General features: G+C 36.0%; 1 protein-coding gene across 3 annotated transcripts in view; it reads right to left on the bottom strand.

Moving 5' to 3' along the window:
- NDUFS4 (NADH:ubiquinone oxidoreductase subunit S4) overlaps window positions 1–17,030 on the bottom strand; it is a 49,483-nt gene that overhangs the window by 13,512 nt on the left and 18,941 nt on the right. For all 3 annotated transcript variants that reach the window (XM_087759842.1, XM_087759841.1, XM_087759840.1), the window contains exon 2: window positions 14,487–14,565. In XM_087759842.1, the coding sequence (XP_087615968.1) occupies window positions 14,487–14,565 (79 nt within the window). The remainder of the gene's footprint in view (window positions 1–14,486; window positions 14,566–17,030) is intronic.

The following is a 17,030-nucleotide window of genomic DNA, read 5'->3' as shown; positions in this document are numbered from 1 at the left end:
TCCTTTTTGGCATCATTTCACTTAAATAAAAACTGAATAATTAGTTTCTGCCTTTATTAAACCGCAAAAATGCCACTGGCCTTAGTAATTACTTCTGGTTGCCCCACCTACTTAGCCTCAATAGTTTACACTTGTTAGAAAGGAGGGAAAGTAAAAGTTTTCTGTACTTTATAGGAGTTTACAACAGCTTGCTCTCTTCCCCACTCCCAACATGTTTTACCAGACTAAGTGCATAAAGTTTTGCTATAAATTCATGTTGCAATACACTTTCTTTAAGAGCTGTTATATCAAAGCACAGAACATCTTGCATAATACCCACAAAATATAGCTGCTGCGAAGGGAGCTTTTTATTTAGTGTGCTCAGTTGCTTAGGCTGTAAGTCAGGATGAGAACATTTACGTTTCTACACTTCAATACAGTATTTTTGAAATAAATGTAAAAGAACAGAATCTACTATGCAAATTGTAAGTGAAAAAATGGAGCAGAATGAACTAAAAACATGGTCAGACAACATTTATCTAACAGCTACAGACATAACAAGGGGAAAAAAGCATATTTGCCCTTAGGAAACTCTGTATCACACAGAATACAGTTTTCTTTCAGGCTTCACAATCTTTTTGCATTATCACAGTAATCTGTGAACAACATGGTGTTACTCCTAACGTGTTCTCCCATCTAACCATCCTGCATAACCATTAATAAAGAAGTTGAGGAAAGCAGTGAAAGAACCATATTTTAAAAAAGAAAACCAAACATTGTAAATAGGAAACAGCATTCAATAGCAATAATCATTGCATGAAGGCTTCTATTTAAAGAAAATCTCTTTCCATAGGCAGTTTTGCAGAAAACACTACAGAGAAACTGGATCTAGAGAAAAGGATATGCTGAAAAGCGGGTATAACGGAGGCAAAAATTGTCACATTACTGGAATAAACATAAGTCTGTTATAATACTTTTTAGACTACTGACTGCCACTATGCAAAGGAGGCGTCAGCATCCAAAACAGTCCAATATTTGCAAGTGCTGTTAGCTTCAGCAAATTCTATTCATCAGTTTGTATGTCATAGCTGGGGAGATACTACTCTAACAGCCACGATGGCTAAGCATTCACTGTTTTTGCAAAACCTCATGGAGAACTTCCCTGTCATCCCACTGCACAAAGGCTCACTCCACTTTCCCAATATTTTGCATGCCCAATATTATTCCATGCTGCTTGCATGAGATACTACAAACCTAATGGCACAACACATCCCACACACCATTAAACAAATGTCACTTGGATTTGTTCAGAAAGAACATGATGAAAGAGTAAACAGGAATAATTGATTGGACTTCTAAAAACCCCAGGTGCTCTCTACAAATTGGAACATGACTTCACACTAGTAAGTAGAAAACTTCCCCCTCAGCAACCCTTCTTTCACATCTTAAAACACTTTACTTATAGCCTGCATTACATTCCCAAACTTTGTATTCATATTTGCCTCCTGCAAAAGTCATAGAAAGATTGTATTTATAAATAAGTGATTAATGGTAAAAGTTATGGCAAAAGCTGTTGAGTTGTGCTTTTGTTAGTTTAAATCATAATACTAAAAATAAACCCAAAAATCTCAGATTTTGCACCTCTTGGTGCCCTGACAAGCCTCAAAACAGAGAGGCATTGTTCTTGAGAAATGTGCAAAAAATACCTATCATTCAGCTTGAATTCTTGATGGACAGGTAAACAACATTTTAGAAATTTAAAAATGAAACATTCGAAACACATAAGTCCCACTTTCAGCACAGACGGATATTTCATCCTCAGTATAGTTTTTCTGCCAAGAAAATTCAAAGAGCAAAACAAAATGATTATTTAATTATTAATAACATAATTTTTTCCTGTAACGGTATGTCTTAGTTTTCTAAATGTTGTCTGGGTAAGTATCATGACATTAAAAAGAAGGGGAATCAAATACCTGGTTTTACACTTTGCAGTTTCTCCATATGACTGAAATTAAGAAAATCATTATGAAATGGAGAAAAGTAGGGGCGGTCAGGGGAGTACAATATATTTCATAAAAACAGATTGATGTTGCTACTAATAGTCATCAGAGACTTCACTGTGGTTGTGACATTCTTTCAACTGAGGAGATGATAAACAACATGCTTATCTTGAACAAGGTGGGAAAAAACTCTGAATTACTTACAGCAGATCTTATAAACTCTTTCTTGTAATACAGTAAAATTTAGAGAGAACATACTTTCTAGAACTCATTCAAAGCATATGTAAGCAAATCTTTTGCTTCTACAGACCCAAGTGGCTGGGATTTTTTTATTACCTCCGAGGCATTTAAAAATAGAGAGTTTTCTATAGCGCACAACTTTCAAGCATTCTACAAGAACTTCACAATCCTCAGGTTAGATAATGTGTAAAAAAAATGAATTAGTTAAGACTACAGCAAAGTTTTTAGACTGTAAACTTTCAAATAAAAGGAGAGCCAGTCTTAGTTTACATGCATTTAGAAAAAGAAAGAAGATAACTGAACAATTGAAATAATCTGATTCCTCTTAGAATAATTTACAGTTATGGAAACACTCTACTGCTTTACTACCATAAGCAACTGTTCTTACAGATACTATTTCTCAGTTGGAAAACAAAAAAGCAGGCAGGAAGGAGCTTTAAAGGGAAGAAGACAGAAGTACTAGCAGCTAGAGCCCACCTAGAATAGACAGCTTTGTACTAATTCCCCTGATTAGTTCAATTTTGTATATACTATTAAATAAATAGTATATTGTAGTTCACTTGTAGTTCCGTGATGGTATATTTTTTCAAACAAAATTTATTCAGTTTGCAGTTCTGATTACTTATGTTATACTCCTAGCATAAGTCACAATAAGCAGACTGGCTTGCAAAGCTAAACACAGTATTTCAAGAATATCTTGGTGAATTGTTCACTAAAGATGACACTTGAGCTTACAGTCTATAAAATGGTAACCCAAAGCCCCAACGAGCAGCTCCAGGTGGTGTCTTCCATATCTTAAGTGAGAGCCAAAATTCAGGCTACTCTTGCACATTGGGAATAATTTCTGTATTTTTCATGTGTTTCTGATCCCATTTTAGTAAAGTCCTTATTTTTAACACTCATTAAAAGTTACCTGTATTTACAAAATAAATCGCATGATTTAAGCAAATTTTATAAAGTTTTTGAGGAATTCTCCCAGGAACAAGAAAATTAACAGTTCTGATTTGCTTTATGCTCATTTGAAAACCTTATAAAGCTTTCTTTAAATTACGCATTAAGAAATTCTCCAAATAAGGCCCAGGCAGGTTCCCAAATACAGGCACCACTTGTTTCATCATCTTCAGCCTTTGGACCCAAAGGGGTGTAATTTGTGTTAAATGTGTGGCTGGGGTGCCTTTTCTCAGTTTTGTGGAAAGCTCCCTTACAGTTCAAGCTGCAAAAGACCCACAGGAGCATGACATTCAGAGCCTAGCAGTGAACTGGGACACTAATTACACATTAGCAGTACAGTTGCTGCTGTGAAGCAGGAACACCTTGGCCAATTCATACTCTCATCTGGACAGCAGAAGTCCTAAGGTCTGAGCTGTTGATTTCAAATTTGTATGTAGAGTAAACTCGTAATACTTGATAACCCTAGTAAGATTTTCTATGATGAAGTCATAAGAAAGATTATCACTACAGTATATGAAACATCCATTGTGGGTTCAGTTTTAACTAGCTAACAATCTCCCTGGGCTGGCAGCTAGAGCAAAGAATACTAAAACATTTTTTGTTTTATTTCATTATCGTGCATTCTGGCGTTCTTTTCCTTTCACCTCCCAACCACCTATTAAGTCCCTATTTAATGGTAGCTGTGGAACACCATTTAACTTTAAGGGTTAAAATTTAACAAACTATTTAGGCTTTCGTTTATTAAAAAAAGACATTCATCAATAGGGGGGGGTGAAAAAAGAGCAAAAAGTAGTGTTTTATAGTTCAACTTGACAATACTGTCACACTAGTACATGGTCTGCTAATAAGGACAATATGGAGAAATCCTGAGTTCATGTAAGCCAATGCCTGCCTTCATTGTGATGCATGTTCTCTATTCTTTACATCTCCTTTATAAAGAAAGTGATGTCTGTAATGAGTCTTTGCCACATAGTAATGAGTAGTGTGAGACATAGGGGAGAAAAACAGAAGCAAATCCCCAATCAAGAAATGCAAATTTAGAGCAAAATCCCTGTTGATGTATGCTTTTTAGAAGAAAAGTTGCATTTAAGAAATTACAAGGAAGCCAGACCTGTTAAAAGCTGTCCCTTACCCTAATGCAAGATGTAATGCTTCTATGTAATATGGATGGACTTTAAGAGTTGAAAGCAAGTGCTAAACAGTGTACATAATTTCCATACACAGCAGGTAGTGAAGCAAGAAAAGAACTGACACAGTTACCCTCGTTAAAGAGATGCACAATAGAGAACTGTTATGCAGTGTTAGCATACTGAAGGTCTATGCATCAGGGATGTTGCGGCTATTAACAGCTTAAATGTTCACTGTATTTTGTTAATTAGTGCATACAGCTTTTAAGCCTTAAATGTGTTTTAGAAGGTTCTTTTCTAACAGTAACACAGTCATTATTCCCTAGTGGGGATGGGAAGGGTTGATGGGGCTTCAACTGTTTCAACATAATCAATAAAATATGCAGCTTAATACCACTGGACAAAAATGGTTTCTTCAAATTTATCTATATGGTTAGTTAAAATGGAAGCTTTCTACAATCTCTCTCTAAAAAGCTGAATTGTAGCTAGAATGTGTTAGTGTTACTTCACAAAATGGTTTTAGCTTGTTCTATCTATAAGTCTGTCCCTGTAATTTGTGCTTTGGCCTTCATATGCTTGGCCTTTAAGGTTATTTATAGGACAGAAATCATGCTCTTATACTTCCTGATACAATAGAGAGAAATCCATCACCAGTTAAATTCAGTAATTCAGCTCGATACATTACATCTTTCCTTTCAGTTTTCTGTTTCTGTGGGGAAAAAAAATCAAAGGAGAGTACAATGTACAATTGTGTTTACTAAACAGTGATGAAAGTAAGAATTTGTATTGGAAACAGACGTTACAGAAGAAGATATTCAACTTCTGACTTATCAAAGAACCAGAATTAGTTGACCCAAGAATGCTTTCAAATGGAGTGGACATGGCAACAAAAATGTGGTCCTAAGAAAATGTACCTAAGAAAAATTACAAAGAAGAATAAAATACTTTTAAAATAAAAAACAGAAGAATAAAATACTACTGCAAACTACAATTTTAATCTTAAAAAAGCTTCGGCTTGATGAACATGCTACTCAGTGAAAACTTTAAAATATATGATTTATGATGATGATGTTGGCCTGTATAGAAAAATACCATTATTTATTTTTATACATGAATGTATGTGCACATCTATAAAATTAATCTGTAAGGAAAAACTTCAGATGTTTGTAATCAGAATTACTCACCATATTCTTAATTTTTTTAAAACATTTGCAACATAATTGTAACATCTTTAAAAAAATATTGTATTTGGTATGTCTTATTACCATTTTGTAGGAATTCCTTATAGCTCAGCTTCTTCTCACTTGTTAACACAGTTTTCAGGCTAACAGGTAACAGGGTAACAATTATTTCCCCATGAAGCAAAGATTTTCTTTTGCACTGAACAGAAGCCAATGGGTTTTATGGAGTAAATAGAACAGAGCATGTCAAAAAGACACATAAGAGATTGAGCAATTTCCGTACAGTACATGCTTCACAATACAAGAACTAAATTGCATATTGAAACTCTGGATCTGAACATCAGCTGCTCTCTCCATGGTCCATGTCCCCACTTAACACAGGTTAACATTCCTAATTTGAGAAAGCAACCATGAAAGTAGTTCAAAGATACCTCATAAACAAGCCATGAAGAACTGGAAGAGCATCTGGTTCCATTTCACCATCGATCTTCTGAGTAGAAAGAGGTAGTACTTAAGAAGCACCAAGCCCTCTTGCAGCATGACTAAGATGTTCAAGGTTTCCCACAGGATTACTGGGCTTTCAGATAAGGAAAGCTTTTCCCTTCCGACTTGATAAAATGATTCAGCTAGAACTTCATGACTAGAAATAGCTTTCAAGTCTGTACATAGAACTTTGTTAGTCAGGCTAGGATTTGTGTCTTAAAGCTACAACTTAAAATATACTACAAAAATGCAGAAAGACACATTTGATTGAATAGGAAAGTACAAGGAATTGTTTATTCACTATTCCTGACTGGACAAGAATTCATGTCATCTAAAGAAATATTTCATAACAGGGGATACTAACTTAGGTGTTCTAGAAAAGGATCAGATAATGGTATTGTTTTATGAGAATATTAAAATACTATCTAGTCTCTAAAAAGCAAAACTACTAAACAAAACAGCTACAAAAACGAAATTGCTCCTGTTCATTACTAGACTGTATCAATGGCTTTCTTTTATTCTTTCTAGCAGATTAGAAACATTACTTGCATATTTAGACTTACAAAACCAAACAAGTATTTGCATGTTGAATAACCCTTTGGAAGCCAGACAAACTAAACATGGCACAATGATAGTCCTTTAATTTGTTCTGAGCAGCCATCATAGCAAGCTCTTCAAAACCAGTAATCTTTGATATAAAATAAAATATGATGTAATGAAACAAAAAAAATCACCCGTACACCCTTCAAAGAGGCATATTCTTTGACCCAGTGCTCCAGACTAAAGCCTTGAAATTTCTGCACAAGAATGTTGCGCGAAGGAAGCCCAGACAAAACAGACACTTGAGATGTTAGAAGGTTGTGTAACCTCAATCTCAGACGCTCCTCCTTCCAATACCCAGCAGAGATAGCACTACCATGCACCAAAAGGCTCAGACAAAGAAATCCAAATCCTTTACCCTATCCTAAAACCAAAATAAACCTACACAGGGATGAAAGTGCAATTGCTCTCATTGACACAGCTATGTATCACTTTCTATGAGGTTCTGGGCTACTTGCAAAATGGGTAGTTTTCTAAACTGAAAAACAAAATTATCTCAAGCTGAAATTTAGTAATACAGCAATATTTATTGCTCTTAAAAGACAGCTAAAGGTGATGGCAATTCCTTTATTTGGACTGTCAGAGTTATAGAAAGATTCTTTATCATGGGGAGTAACTTGTTGCTCTCAGACATTCTTACAGAAAGCTCTTTATCGATACCCAGCCAACCAGGTTTTCTAAACCACTGCAAGCTTCATCAAACTACAATTGCTTACAGAAACCAGTTGTAGCAAGCAGTATAGGCTGAACTGAGCTAGGATATTCCAACTGAAGAGGGATTTAACTGCCGAACAGCAAAATACAGTGAATTTGCAGTAGTGAAAATGTGTACATAGCTAGATAATCTGGTAACTACACACACACCTACACCTGAACTTCCACTATATTTACTGCAACTACCAGCCAAAACTAAGCAGCTGCCAAAATGAAGCAGCTGCCAAATTATTTAAATGAAAAACAAAAAAAATCAATGTTTCGAAATAACTATATGCTCTGGCAGACCAGCATGGTGTACAAGAAGTGAGGAGGATTATCACCATCCCCAAAATCATTAAAAACTTTAACTATTACATTTCACATTAGCTGCTTGCCAAAGTTATCCAAGACATTTTTTTCCTGCCCTGAGTAGTATTTCTTAGTCCGGGGGGGGGCGGGGGGCGGCAGTGGAAAAAGAATAGCTTTTTTTTTTTTTCCCCAGCAAAAATGCAGCAAAAATAAACTATCAGTGACCACAAAAAGTAAAGGTCTTTACGTACTTAACTCTATGCAAGTCCACTCTTAAATTAGACACTTTTATTAAAGTAGATGTATATGTATTTTAATTGCAAACAGTCTTCTCTCTTGAATATTTCACTTTTATTGAAAGAATGCATTTAATTTTGAAATCATTCTAGAATGTGGTTTTAAACCTTAAACACCTTCTACATTGGAAACTAGTATCATTCAAGTGTCAAACATCACGACCACAGATAACTGAATGCAAACCAAACACTAAGTATTGTATGTGAATTGAAAAGAGAGGACAAGACATACTGCATTAAATATCTTGTAAACCACAAGCAAACAACTTTTATCTTGAATCTTAAGTACAACATACTTCAAATAAGCTGGTCTCCTGCTTACTTGACACAACTGTGATGGAAGAAAGTACTTCTCCAAACCACAGGCTTCATATACATAAGGCCATTTTGGCCAAAGCTAGAAACTGCTTCTCAAAACACATCTGCAAAGTAAAGGGTGAAAAAAACCCTCTTATTAACCTTATTTTACACAACAGGTTTATTCATTTTTACTCATTTTTCATTATTCTGAAGCAAAATGCAAGCTGCTGATGTAATTGAGAGACAAGCTACAAGTGAGAAATTTGGGGTTAGGGGGAAGGAAGGGGTAACTCTGTCTGAACCCCCACACCGATTTCCATCCTGGTACCTTGCACCCTTTGAATATGACAACTCCCTAGCACAGAGCCATACATATAAGGCACACAAAAATTTGTAAGTTACATTCCTCATCTAAAGAGGAATGCTGTCTTGCACTGAATCCTTTATAGTAACCAGTTGAATAAATACTGCAGCTAGAGTGGATTAAACGAAGAAAAGATTATTCTAAATTCTTTTATCCCGTTAAGTTTCTTTAAGAACAGCTTGAACTCACCCTCAAGGAATAACCCATAAGAGGTTAACAGCATTTTTAAAAACCAAAACATAGAACATCCACTATATCATTATTACCTAACACAGCAGTAATGCTTGGAGAATTCTTGGATGAATAGTAGTTTCAAGAAAAGGAAATCTAGTAAGGCTGTCTTTGATAAATGCATACTTTGCCAAGTGTTTCTCTTCACCAAGTTGCAAAAACAGCTCCTATGCAGAGTCTTCAAATGCAATGTCACACTGTCTAGCACGTAATTTTATGACGTATTACTGCTTTGGTTTTCAGAGTGAAGTATATTATATACTCTTGGTTCTTGGGAAAGGCTGCTAGCAATGATCACACTTTAAAAAGCATGTTAAAGCTCGATTACCTATGTCTCTTGTTTCGCAGCATTGTAGACTATCAGATGGAGATTTGAAGAAGTTTCATCATTCCAGGCTATTTTTCACTTGTTTGTATATTTTATTTTGAACTGCAGTATTATCACTGTTGATTATAGTGAAGTCTTTGCTTCTCTAATCAAACAAAGATTCTACAATTTCATTAATTTCTAAGCCTAGCCAAAATTGGGATTTGGATGAAGGTGAACAAACTATGACTCAATCCTGAAAACACCATGTTATGTTTGCTAATAATGCAGTCTTCTAAAAAAAATGGACTGGAGTGTTTCCGCAACTTTTTTTCTGAGAAGGTTCATGTTCTGAGAATCCTATTAATACACCGCTACTCCTGGATTATCCAGCAGTAAACACTTACAACAGACACTAACTGCTACCTCTGAACAGCCAAGAAGAAGCTCCTAAGATTCTTGATACCAATTTCACAATAGTTAGTAGAATCATAGAATCATTTAAGTTGGAAAGGACCCTTAAGACCATCGAGTCCAACCATAAACCTAACACTGCCAAGCCCACCACTAAACCATGTCTCTAAGCACCACATCTACCCATCTTTTAAACACCTCCAGGGATGGGGACTCAACCACTTCCCTGGGCAGCCTGGTCCAATGCCTGACTACCCTTTCAGTGAAGAAATTTTTCCTAATATCCAACCCATTTCCTCTCATCCTATCACTTGCTACATGCAAGAAGAGACCAACCCCCACCTCACTACTACCTCCTTTCAGGTGGTTGTAGAGAGCGATAAGGTCTCCCCTCAGCCTCCTTTTCTCCAGGCTAAACAACCCGAGATTCCTCAGCCGCTCCTCGTAAGACTTGTGCTCTAGACTCTTCACCAGCTTCACTGCCATTCTTTGGACACACTCCAGCACCTCAATGTCCTCCTTGTAGTGAGGGGCCCAAAACTGAACACAGTATTCAAGGTGCGGCCTCACCAGTGCCAAGTACAGGGGCACCATCACCTCCCTGGTCCTGCTGGCCACATTATTTCTGATACAACCCAGGATGCTGTTGGCCTTCTTGGCCACCTGAGCGCACTGCTGGCTCATATTCAGCTGGTTGTCGACCAACACCCCCAGGTCCTTTTCCACCGGGCAGCTCTCCAGCCACTCTTCCCCAACCCTGTAGCGTTGCATGGCGTTGTTGTGACCCAAGGGCAGGACACAGCACTTAGGATGTTGAAGCTTCAGTATACAGCATTTACTGCTCCTCTTGAACATCATCTGGAAAGTATGAACTGCTCATCCTCAAAAAGGGGTTCAGATTTTTGCACCCAATTTGGTGTATGCAAGTTATCTTCCGAGAGTTATGTAGAGTTTGTCTACAACCAGAAGGAAAAGGGCCCTCTGCCGAGGTTCAGTACTGAGAATTCTGAACCATTACTGAAAAAAAGGTTAACTAACAGTATAGAAGAAATAAAACAATTTCAGGACAGGTGCTGAAATGTCAATAGCATCATTTCAGTTAGCCTGTCATGCTTGTAGTAGAGTCCGTCCCTACAGGTTCTCACAATGCTGCAAAAACTACTTTAGTACCATTTCAATTGCACTTGATAGCACTGCTCTTGATTGCTTAACTCTGTGTAGCAACTCATCCTATTTTACCTTGGCCTGATAGAGAATAAAAACATCTGTGAGATGGCTGCAACTAACAGCTGATCCTTAACCACAGTTCCACAATGTTTCTAGCGCCTCCCGAGTGACCAAACCCTACAACTAATCTTGCAGTAATTTTTGCTTTGAGCTACAGTATATACATTATCAGTGGAATATTCTGCTTTAGAGATGCAAAGGATATTTTCTGGTAGTTGTTCTAATTTTGAAATGCTCTTGCAATATTGGTATCATTTAACCACTACGGAAGTCCTTTTATTGGTAAATATTTGCGGGGTACCTTTCAACTGCAGACAGCAACTTTCACAAAAATGCCTAGCCCACAGAAACTCCAGGCTAGACACCCACAATGCAGCATTACCAGCACTGACTGGGAAGCCTGCTCAAAGCACACATACTGAACTGGATAACTTTTAGCTGCAACAAACAGTATTGATGCACCCTACTTACAACGACTGAAAGAAATCACAGTAATTTAAAACAGTTCAAACCCCCATCTTAGGCAAAACCACTGAAGCTTTTTATAATGATGATGGAAGCTGTTACTCCATACGCACAAACAGTTAAATCATTTGGAACATTACCTGAGGGAGATTTGCTGCCGACAGCCTTTGTCCTCCAAAGCCCAGATTTCCTAATGCAAGCAGGGTCTTGAGAGACTACTTTTCACACAGCTATTTGTCCAGACTCTTGGAATATGAGCTAATTGGTGGCCAGAGATTCAAAATGTGATGCAAGAACTATATTTCTGTTTAGCTTTGTTCATTTTGTATGTTATTTTCTTTGGATTTAACTGTTTGGTGAAAGTTATTTTATTCAATATTCACTGAAAACATCTAGTAACTGAGACAAAGATGATATTTCTTGGATATATTCTACACAAGCTGAGCATTAAACTCCTTTTACATTTAAGAGTCCCGCTTTTTTCTAATATGAAAAATGAATGTGAGCTAAGCTACTTATTGTCTACTATTTCATTAGAACTCATTTTTCTGTTGTATTCAACACATGCTGCAGTAAGAAGGTGACTGACTACTGCTTAATAATTCAATGTCAGGATGCTCTTCCCCCTTCTATTTCACTTGTGTTTCCCAAGACAAGGAATATTTTAGTACTTACAGAACCAAATGGGACTCTAGATAATTCAAAGGAATCCCTGTTGATCAAGTTCTAGCATATGCATGTACACATAGGAATACAAGGTCTACAAAAGCACTGGAAATAGACAGATTCATTGAACTACAATATGCAGTTAAAAGTTTTCGATAACCACAGTGATACTCTGCTAGCCTTGTAAACATCAACTCACAGAAGAGTTCAGTTTCAGAATCAGCTACAAGAGGAGTAAGGCAAACAAGGATAACCATATCCCATTTTCCACCTCTTCTTGCTTCTTCTTTCTAATATGCATGGAAAAACCACCCATAATGTGATGCCAGGCTTTAAAAAAAGTGTGGCAAAGCCAACAAATCCATCAAAATATGATTTAATGATTTCTAACAATAAAATGCATATACTCGACAGTAACACAAGAGAAGCGGTCTTTTTTAATTAAAAGTTAAGCATGAACTTCTGGAATACAGTTTAATTACAACTTGCATGGAAGTAGTAGTTTTATTATGCTTAGCAACATTATTTAAAAAACAGAAAATTCATGTAATGCGTTAAATTAGTTTTAATGGGTTGTAATTAATCCTACTTAAAATTAGGAAATACACTGCAACAACCAAAAATAAGTTAATACAGTACTCCACTTTTCCATGAGGTTTAACAGGTGTCTAGAGAATGTCTTCTAATGCTCAAAGAGTTGAAAACCACATCAAACCTCTTTGTGAAGATTTTCCTTGCTAACGGGATATAAATTTTTGCCCATTAATAGAACATCAATTATTGGATATTTTATGGCATTATGGAAACTTCTCCAAAAACTCAACTAAATCTACGAATGAAAATTTTAAAATAATATTCTAATTTTCTATCATTTTGTTTCAGGCCTGACAATAACCTGGAAAAAAAAAGATTTGTGCATCTAGAATGTGCACCTACACACACAATATTGCAGGACAATACTATTCAGTCTGATATTTAACCTAATAATTGAAAGAACTGAGGATACAATAATAATTTAGGTACATTATATGTATCAGAATTAAACAAAATTATTCAATGGCTGCTACTATAAGATCTCAAAAAAAACCCCTAGCAACTACGATATGAGCATCTTCAACTTGATGAGAACATATAATGACATTAGAAATAACCGCTTCACTTATAGTTCATTTACACTAACACTAAGAGAACAGAATAGCTGTATTTCAAATTAGTATCATTTTAACTCAACTGGAAGTATAAACTTTCATAGCTAGACAGGGTAATGTACAACTCTAACTGAGGACAATGTATATTCAAATACAAAATGGAAGATAGAAGAGTATTTATTTTGTAGGTCTCTTTGCACTGTAGTCTCTTTCAGATCTATGTATCCATCACCCAAGGTCACAATAGGGAAATGTGATACTGTAAATTCAGGCATATAAAAACTCTATTTAGGTTTTTTTTTCATGTTAAAGAACAGTGCTACAATAATCAAATGCAATTCATAATTTGTTTAGGGAAATGTAGGCCTATTGACTTGGTGAATCTTACTTACATACCAACTCATGAACTCTTGTACATTAAATGAAATTTCCTGAATCCCAAGTTACGCAACTAGATTAGCAAGATAATCATGTCTGATAGGTTAAAAAATTAATAATATATTCTAATTTTTAAACCTAAAATTATACTATTACTTTTTAAATTCAGAAAAGTTTACAAAAGAACTGCACTTTTTTACCTGAGTAATTATTACTGCCACATCTATATTCCAAAGCATGAGAAAAAAAAAGGCCTAGAGTTGTTAAAGTAGGTGTCCTTTTTTCCAATAGCCTGTTAAACTCCAGCTGTCTCAACCTGTAGTTATGATTACAAATGTTCAATTTATAAATACCAATTCCAAATAGTTCTTAAGTAGTTAATATAGCTTCAGGGATACAAGAAAGTACCTACAATATGAACTGTCTGGTACATATGATGGGAATTCTTTTTTCCTGAAGATTCAAAAGCAGTATGAAAACCAATGAAAAGCATGCTTCTGCTGTGACGCATTCCCCCCAGAAGTCTTACAAAAATTATACTATTGAATAATGTAAACATAAGTGTCAGGTTGCATCTAGAGTAACAGACCACACATTATGGAAGAACTTACAAGAACAGATTGCCAAATTTCTAATCTGCTACTGATTAGCAGAAGAATGTTATGCATTTGTTCCTAGTTGTAATCTAATCTTCATGCATATTCAAAAGCTAGAGTATATGCGCATAGTAACAATAATCTTGCATGATGCTTCTTTACACAAGTTTCTTTAGTAATATGGGTCCTAATGAAGACAATTTCAGGAAGCTGGCTAATTCTGTATAATTTCACTACACAGAAAATACACCCAGCTTTCAAAAAGAACAAACTTGTTATAAATTAGAGCTCATACTAGTCCTTGGCCGTAATATAATAATAATAAACAAGATACTCATTATTTTATATTGCTTAACACTTTGAATGCCGTATTTCCTTCACATACTTATCATGTATGAAGCATTGTTGCTTTGTAGTTCACATTTATACGGCTTTCCTAGAAGAACGCAGAATACCATACTGAATGTCTATTGTGCAGAAATAACCCTGAAGGCTGTATCATAGCAGTATGCAGTAGAAAACCCTTACCAATTTTTCATCAGCTGCGATGAGTTGCGTGTCTCGAGTTTGGTCCTGTGCCAGCCGCCATGTGGAAGTGCTCAGTGACCTGCAGTGCAAGACTTGAAGTTAAAAAATGATTCATGCAATGAGAAAATAGAGGCAGACAAATCTTACATAAACAAGTTACTTTAACAATATCCGTCTTGTAAAAAAAATTGAAGACGGAGAGATGAGGGCACAAAAATCCTTTTTCTCCCCAATTAGTTCTGTCTGCTGAGTTTTTGGCAGACTCCCACTTAGCAGTTCACAACAGGCTGCACTTTATGTCAGCCTACAGGCTCTCTGTCACAGAGAGACTGCCAGTGGCAAGGATTGTACTGTCTATATGAATGTACAGTAGCTGGTTTGTCACGAACAGACAGAAAAATACAATGCTGCTGCAAGCATTCTGGAACTCTGATCCTTAAAATGATGGCATCAGAGGAAAAAAGTCCTAAATCTATTTGTAATAGCAAAGCTCCAGTCCTATACTTTAACAAGAGAATATTAACAAATCTAAAAAAAACCAAACCAAAACAAAAAAAAAACCAGCCAAAAACCAACAAAACAAACCTTAAGCTGATAATTCAAACAAAATTTTCTGGTTTTGAGTGGTCAAAGCTCACAACTATTTTGCTTCATTTCTAAATAAGTATGGATCAGCCTATTCATTTCCAAGAAATATGATTAATCTTGCATAATTACTAAACCTGTAAGGTACAGATGGAAACACAGAATCCAGCTCCAGATCACTGAATTAAGAAGCAAAATTTGCCCTTAATTTGCATTATTTCACTAATGTCAGGATTGGGCCCTTCAAGCACAAATCATCTTTTGACAAAACAATGCAACAGCAAGTGAAACAAACCAAAAAGCCCAATTCTCTGAGCTAATAGTGTGCTTCACATTTAATTAAGGTCATTTTAAACAAATGAGGCACAAAAATGCAAGAATATAGACAACTGAACAGTAAGAGGGACTAAGCCACTTTCATTTCCACTGTTCTTCAGAAGATTAGCTAATTTGGGAAGCCAGACATGCTTGCAGATGCAAATGAACTTTGAAATTTTGCCTATGGGATACTTACAACCATACTTCCAGTAATTTAACTCTATTGGTAATGTTTACCTAATTTTTGAGGAAGCCATCCACAAGTGCCTTTAGAAACACCACAGCTTTTAAAGCCAAATTCCAAGACTTTCAGAAAATCTGCAATACTATGCAAACTAACCCCTCGCCCACATAAACCATAACTGTTTAGTAAATAATGCGAAAGATGTCTCAGGACCAGATAACTTGCACACAACCAGTCAAAACCCATAGAATTAGAATCATAGAATCATTTAGGTTGGAAAAGACCTTTAAGATCATCGAGTCCAACCGCTAACCTAGCGCTGCCAAGTCCACCACTAAACCATGTCCCTAAGCACCACCTCTACCCATCTTTTAAATAACTCTGTATCTTCTACCGCATTCTGTTAAGCCACGAAAACATAGCAGACCTAACTGGGGGAACACTCTCCATAACACATGCATCTACCATGTCTTCTAATCTCAAATCTCTTCCTAATTTTTGTCAATTCTGGTGAGAATGCATTTGAAGATATTGATCATTTAATTAATCTATCTGCACTGGATTTAACACATCAACTAAACAAGCATTCAACTTTCAGACAATATTAGCACAGTAAAGTTTTTAGGAGGTAAAACCTACACTAGAAAGGAATTTGAAATTAGTGACTATGAAGAAAGCCGAATCCTATAAAACTAAGCAACTGGAACAAAGTTCAATTCAGTAATATTTCAAATGCAGATTCCCACAAATCTACACTTCTAATGCAGATTACACCCTACTAAATTACCATCTACCAATAACAACATAATATCTCCATATCATGAAAAACACACTCAAAGCACAAAGCTTATAGAATCACCCAACTTTGTGACATGAAGAGACCCATCTATTCCTATTTAAAATGACAAAATCTGTCTGGAAGGGTACTTTGAAAAACAAGATGAAGTTTTCAAGCGCAAGGGAGCACAAGAATTTCATACATTGAAATGATAACTATTCTGTTAGCTCAAAATCTCTGTCCCAGAGAGCTTCTGGCTCAACACAGGTGTCATTTTTTAATTTGTACACATAAAACAATACATCATAAAAACAGCATAGACAGATCCTGCAGTATGCTACAAGAAATGGCTCTTAGATGGTCCTTATTCAAAAACACACCAAAAGAGAACTTATCCTAAAAGCCTTCAGAACAGCAGCATTACACTTGAGTTCCACTGGTAAGTAGCTAAAGCCACAATATTTCCCACCTTAAAAAAGGCAAAAACATTGTAATAGGAAAATTAGTTTCTCCCCCACACCACGAATTTTAGTATCAAAGTAGTATTCTTCAGGTATTCTAGAATGTCATGTGATACAGTGTTCACTACACTACTTAATATATGGCCAAAGGAGGACGTTGGATTATGCCATCAAATCAGCCCTTTCTGGATAGAAAATAATCTAAACTATGAATCAAG

Source organism: Nipponia nippon, unplaced genomic scaffold (assembly GCF_047370975.1).
Source record: "Nipponia nippon isolate SJK-2023a ecotype South Korea unplaced genomic scaffold, ASM4737097v1 scaffold_20, whole genome shotgun sequence".
NCBI classification, from domain to species: Eukaryota; Metazoa; Chordata; class Aves; order Pelecaniformes; family Threskiornithidae; genus Nipponia; species Nipponia nippon.
Note: the sequence above shows the minus strand (reverse complement) of the source record. Positions and strands in the feature narration are given on the sequence as shown.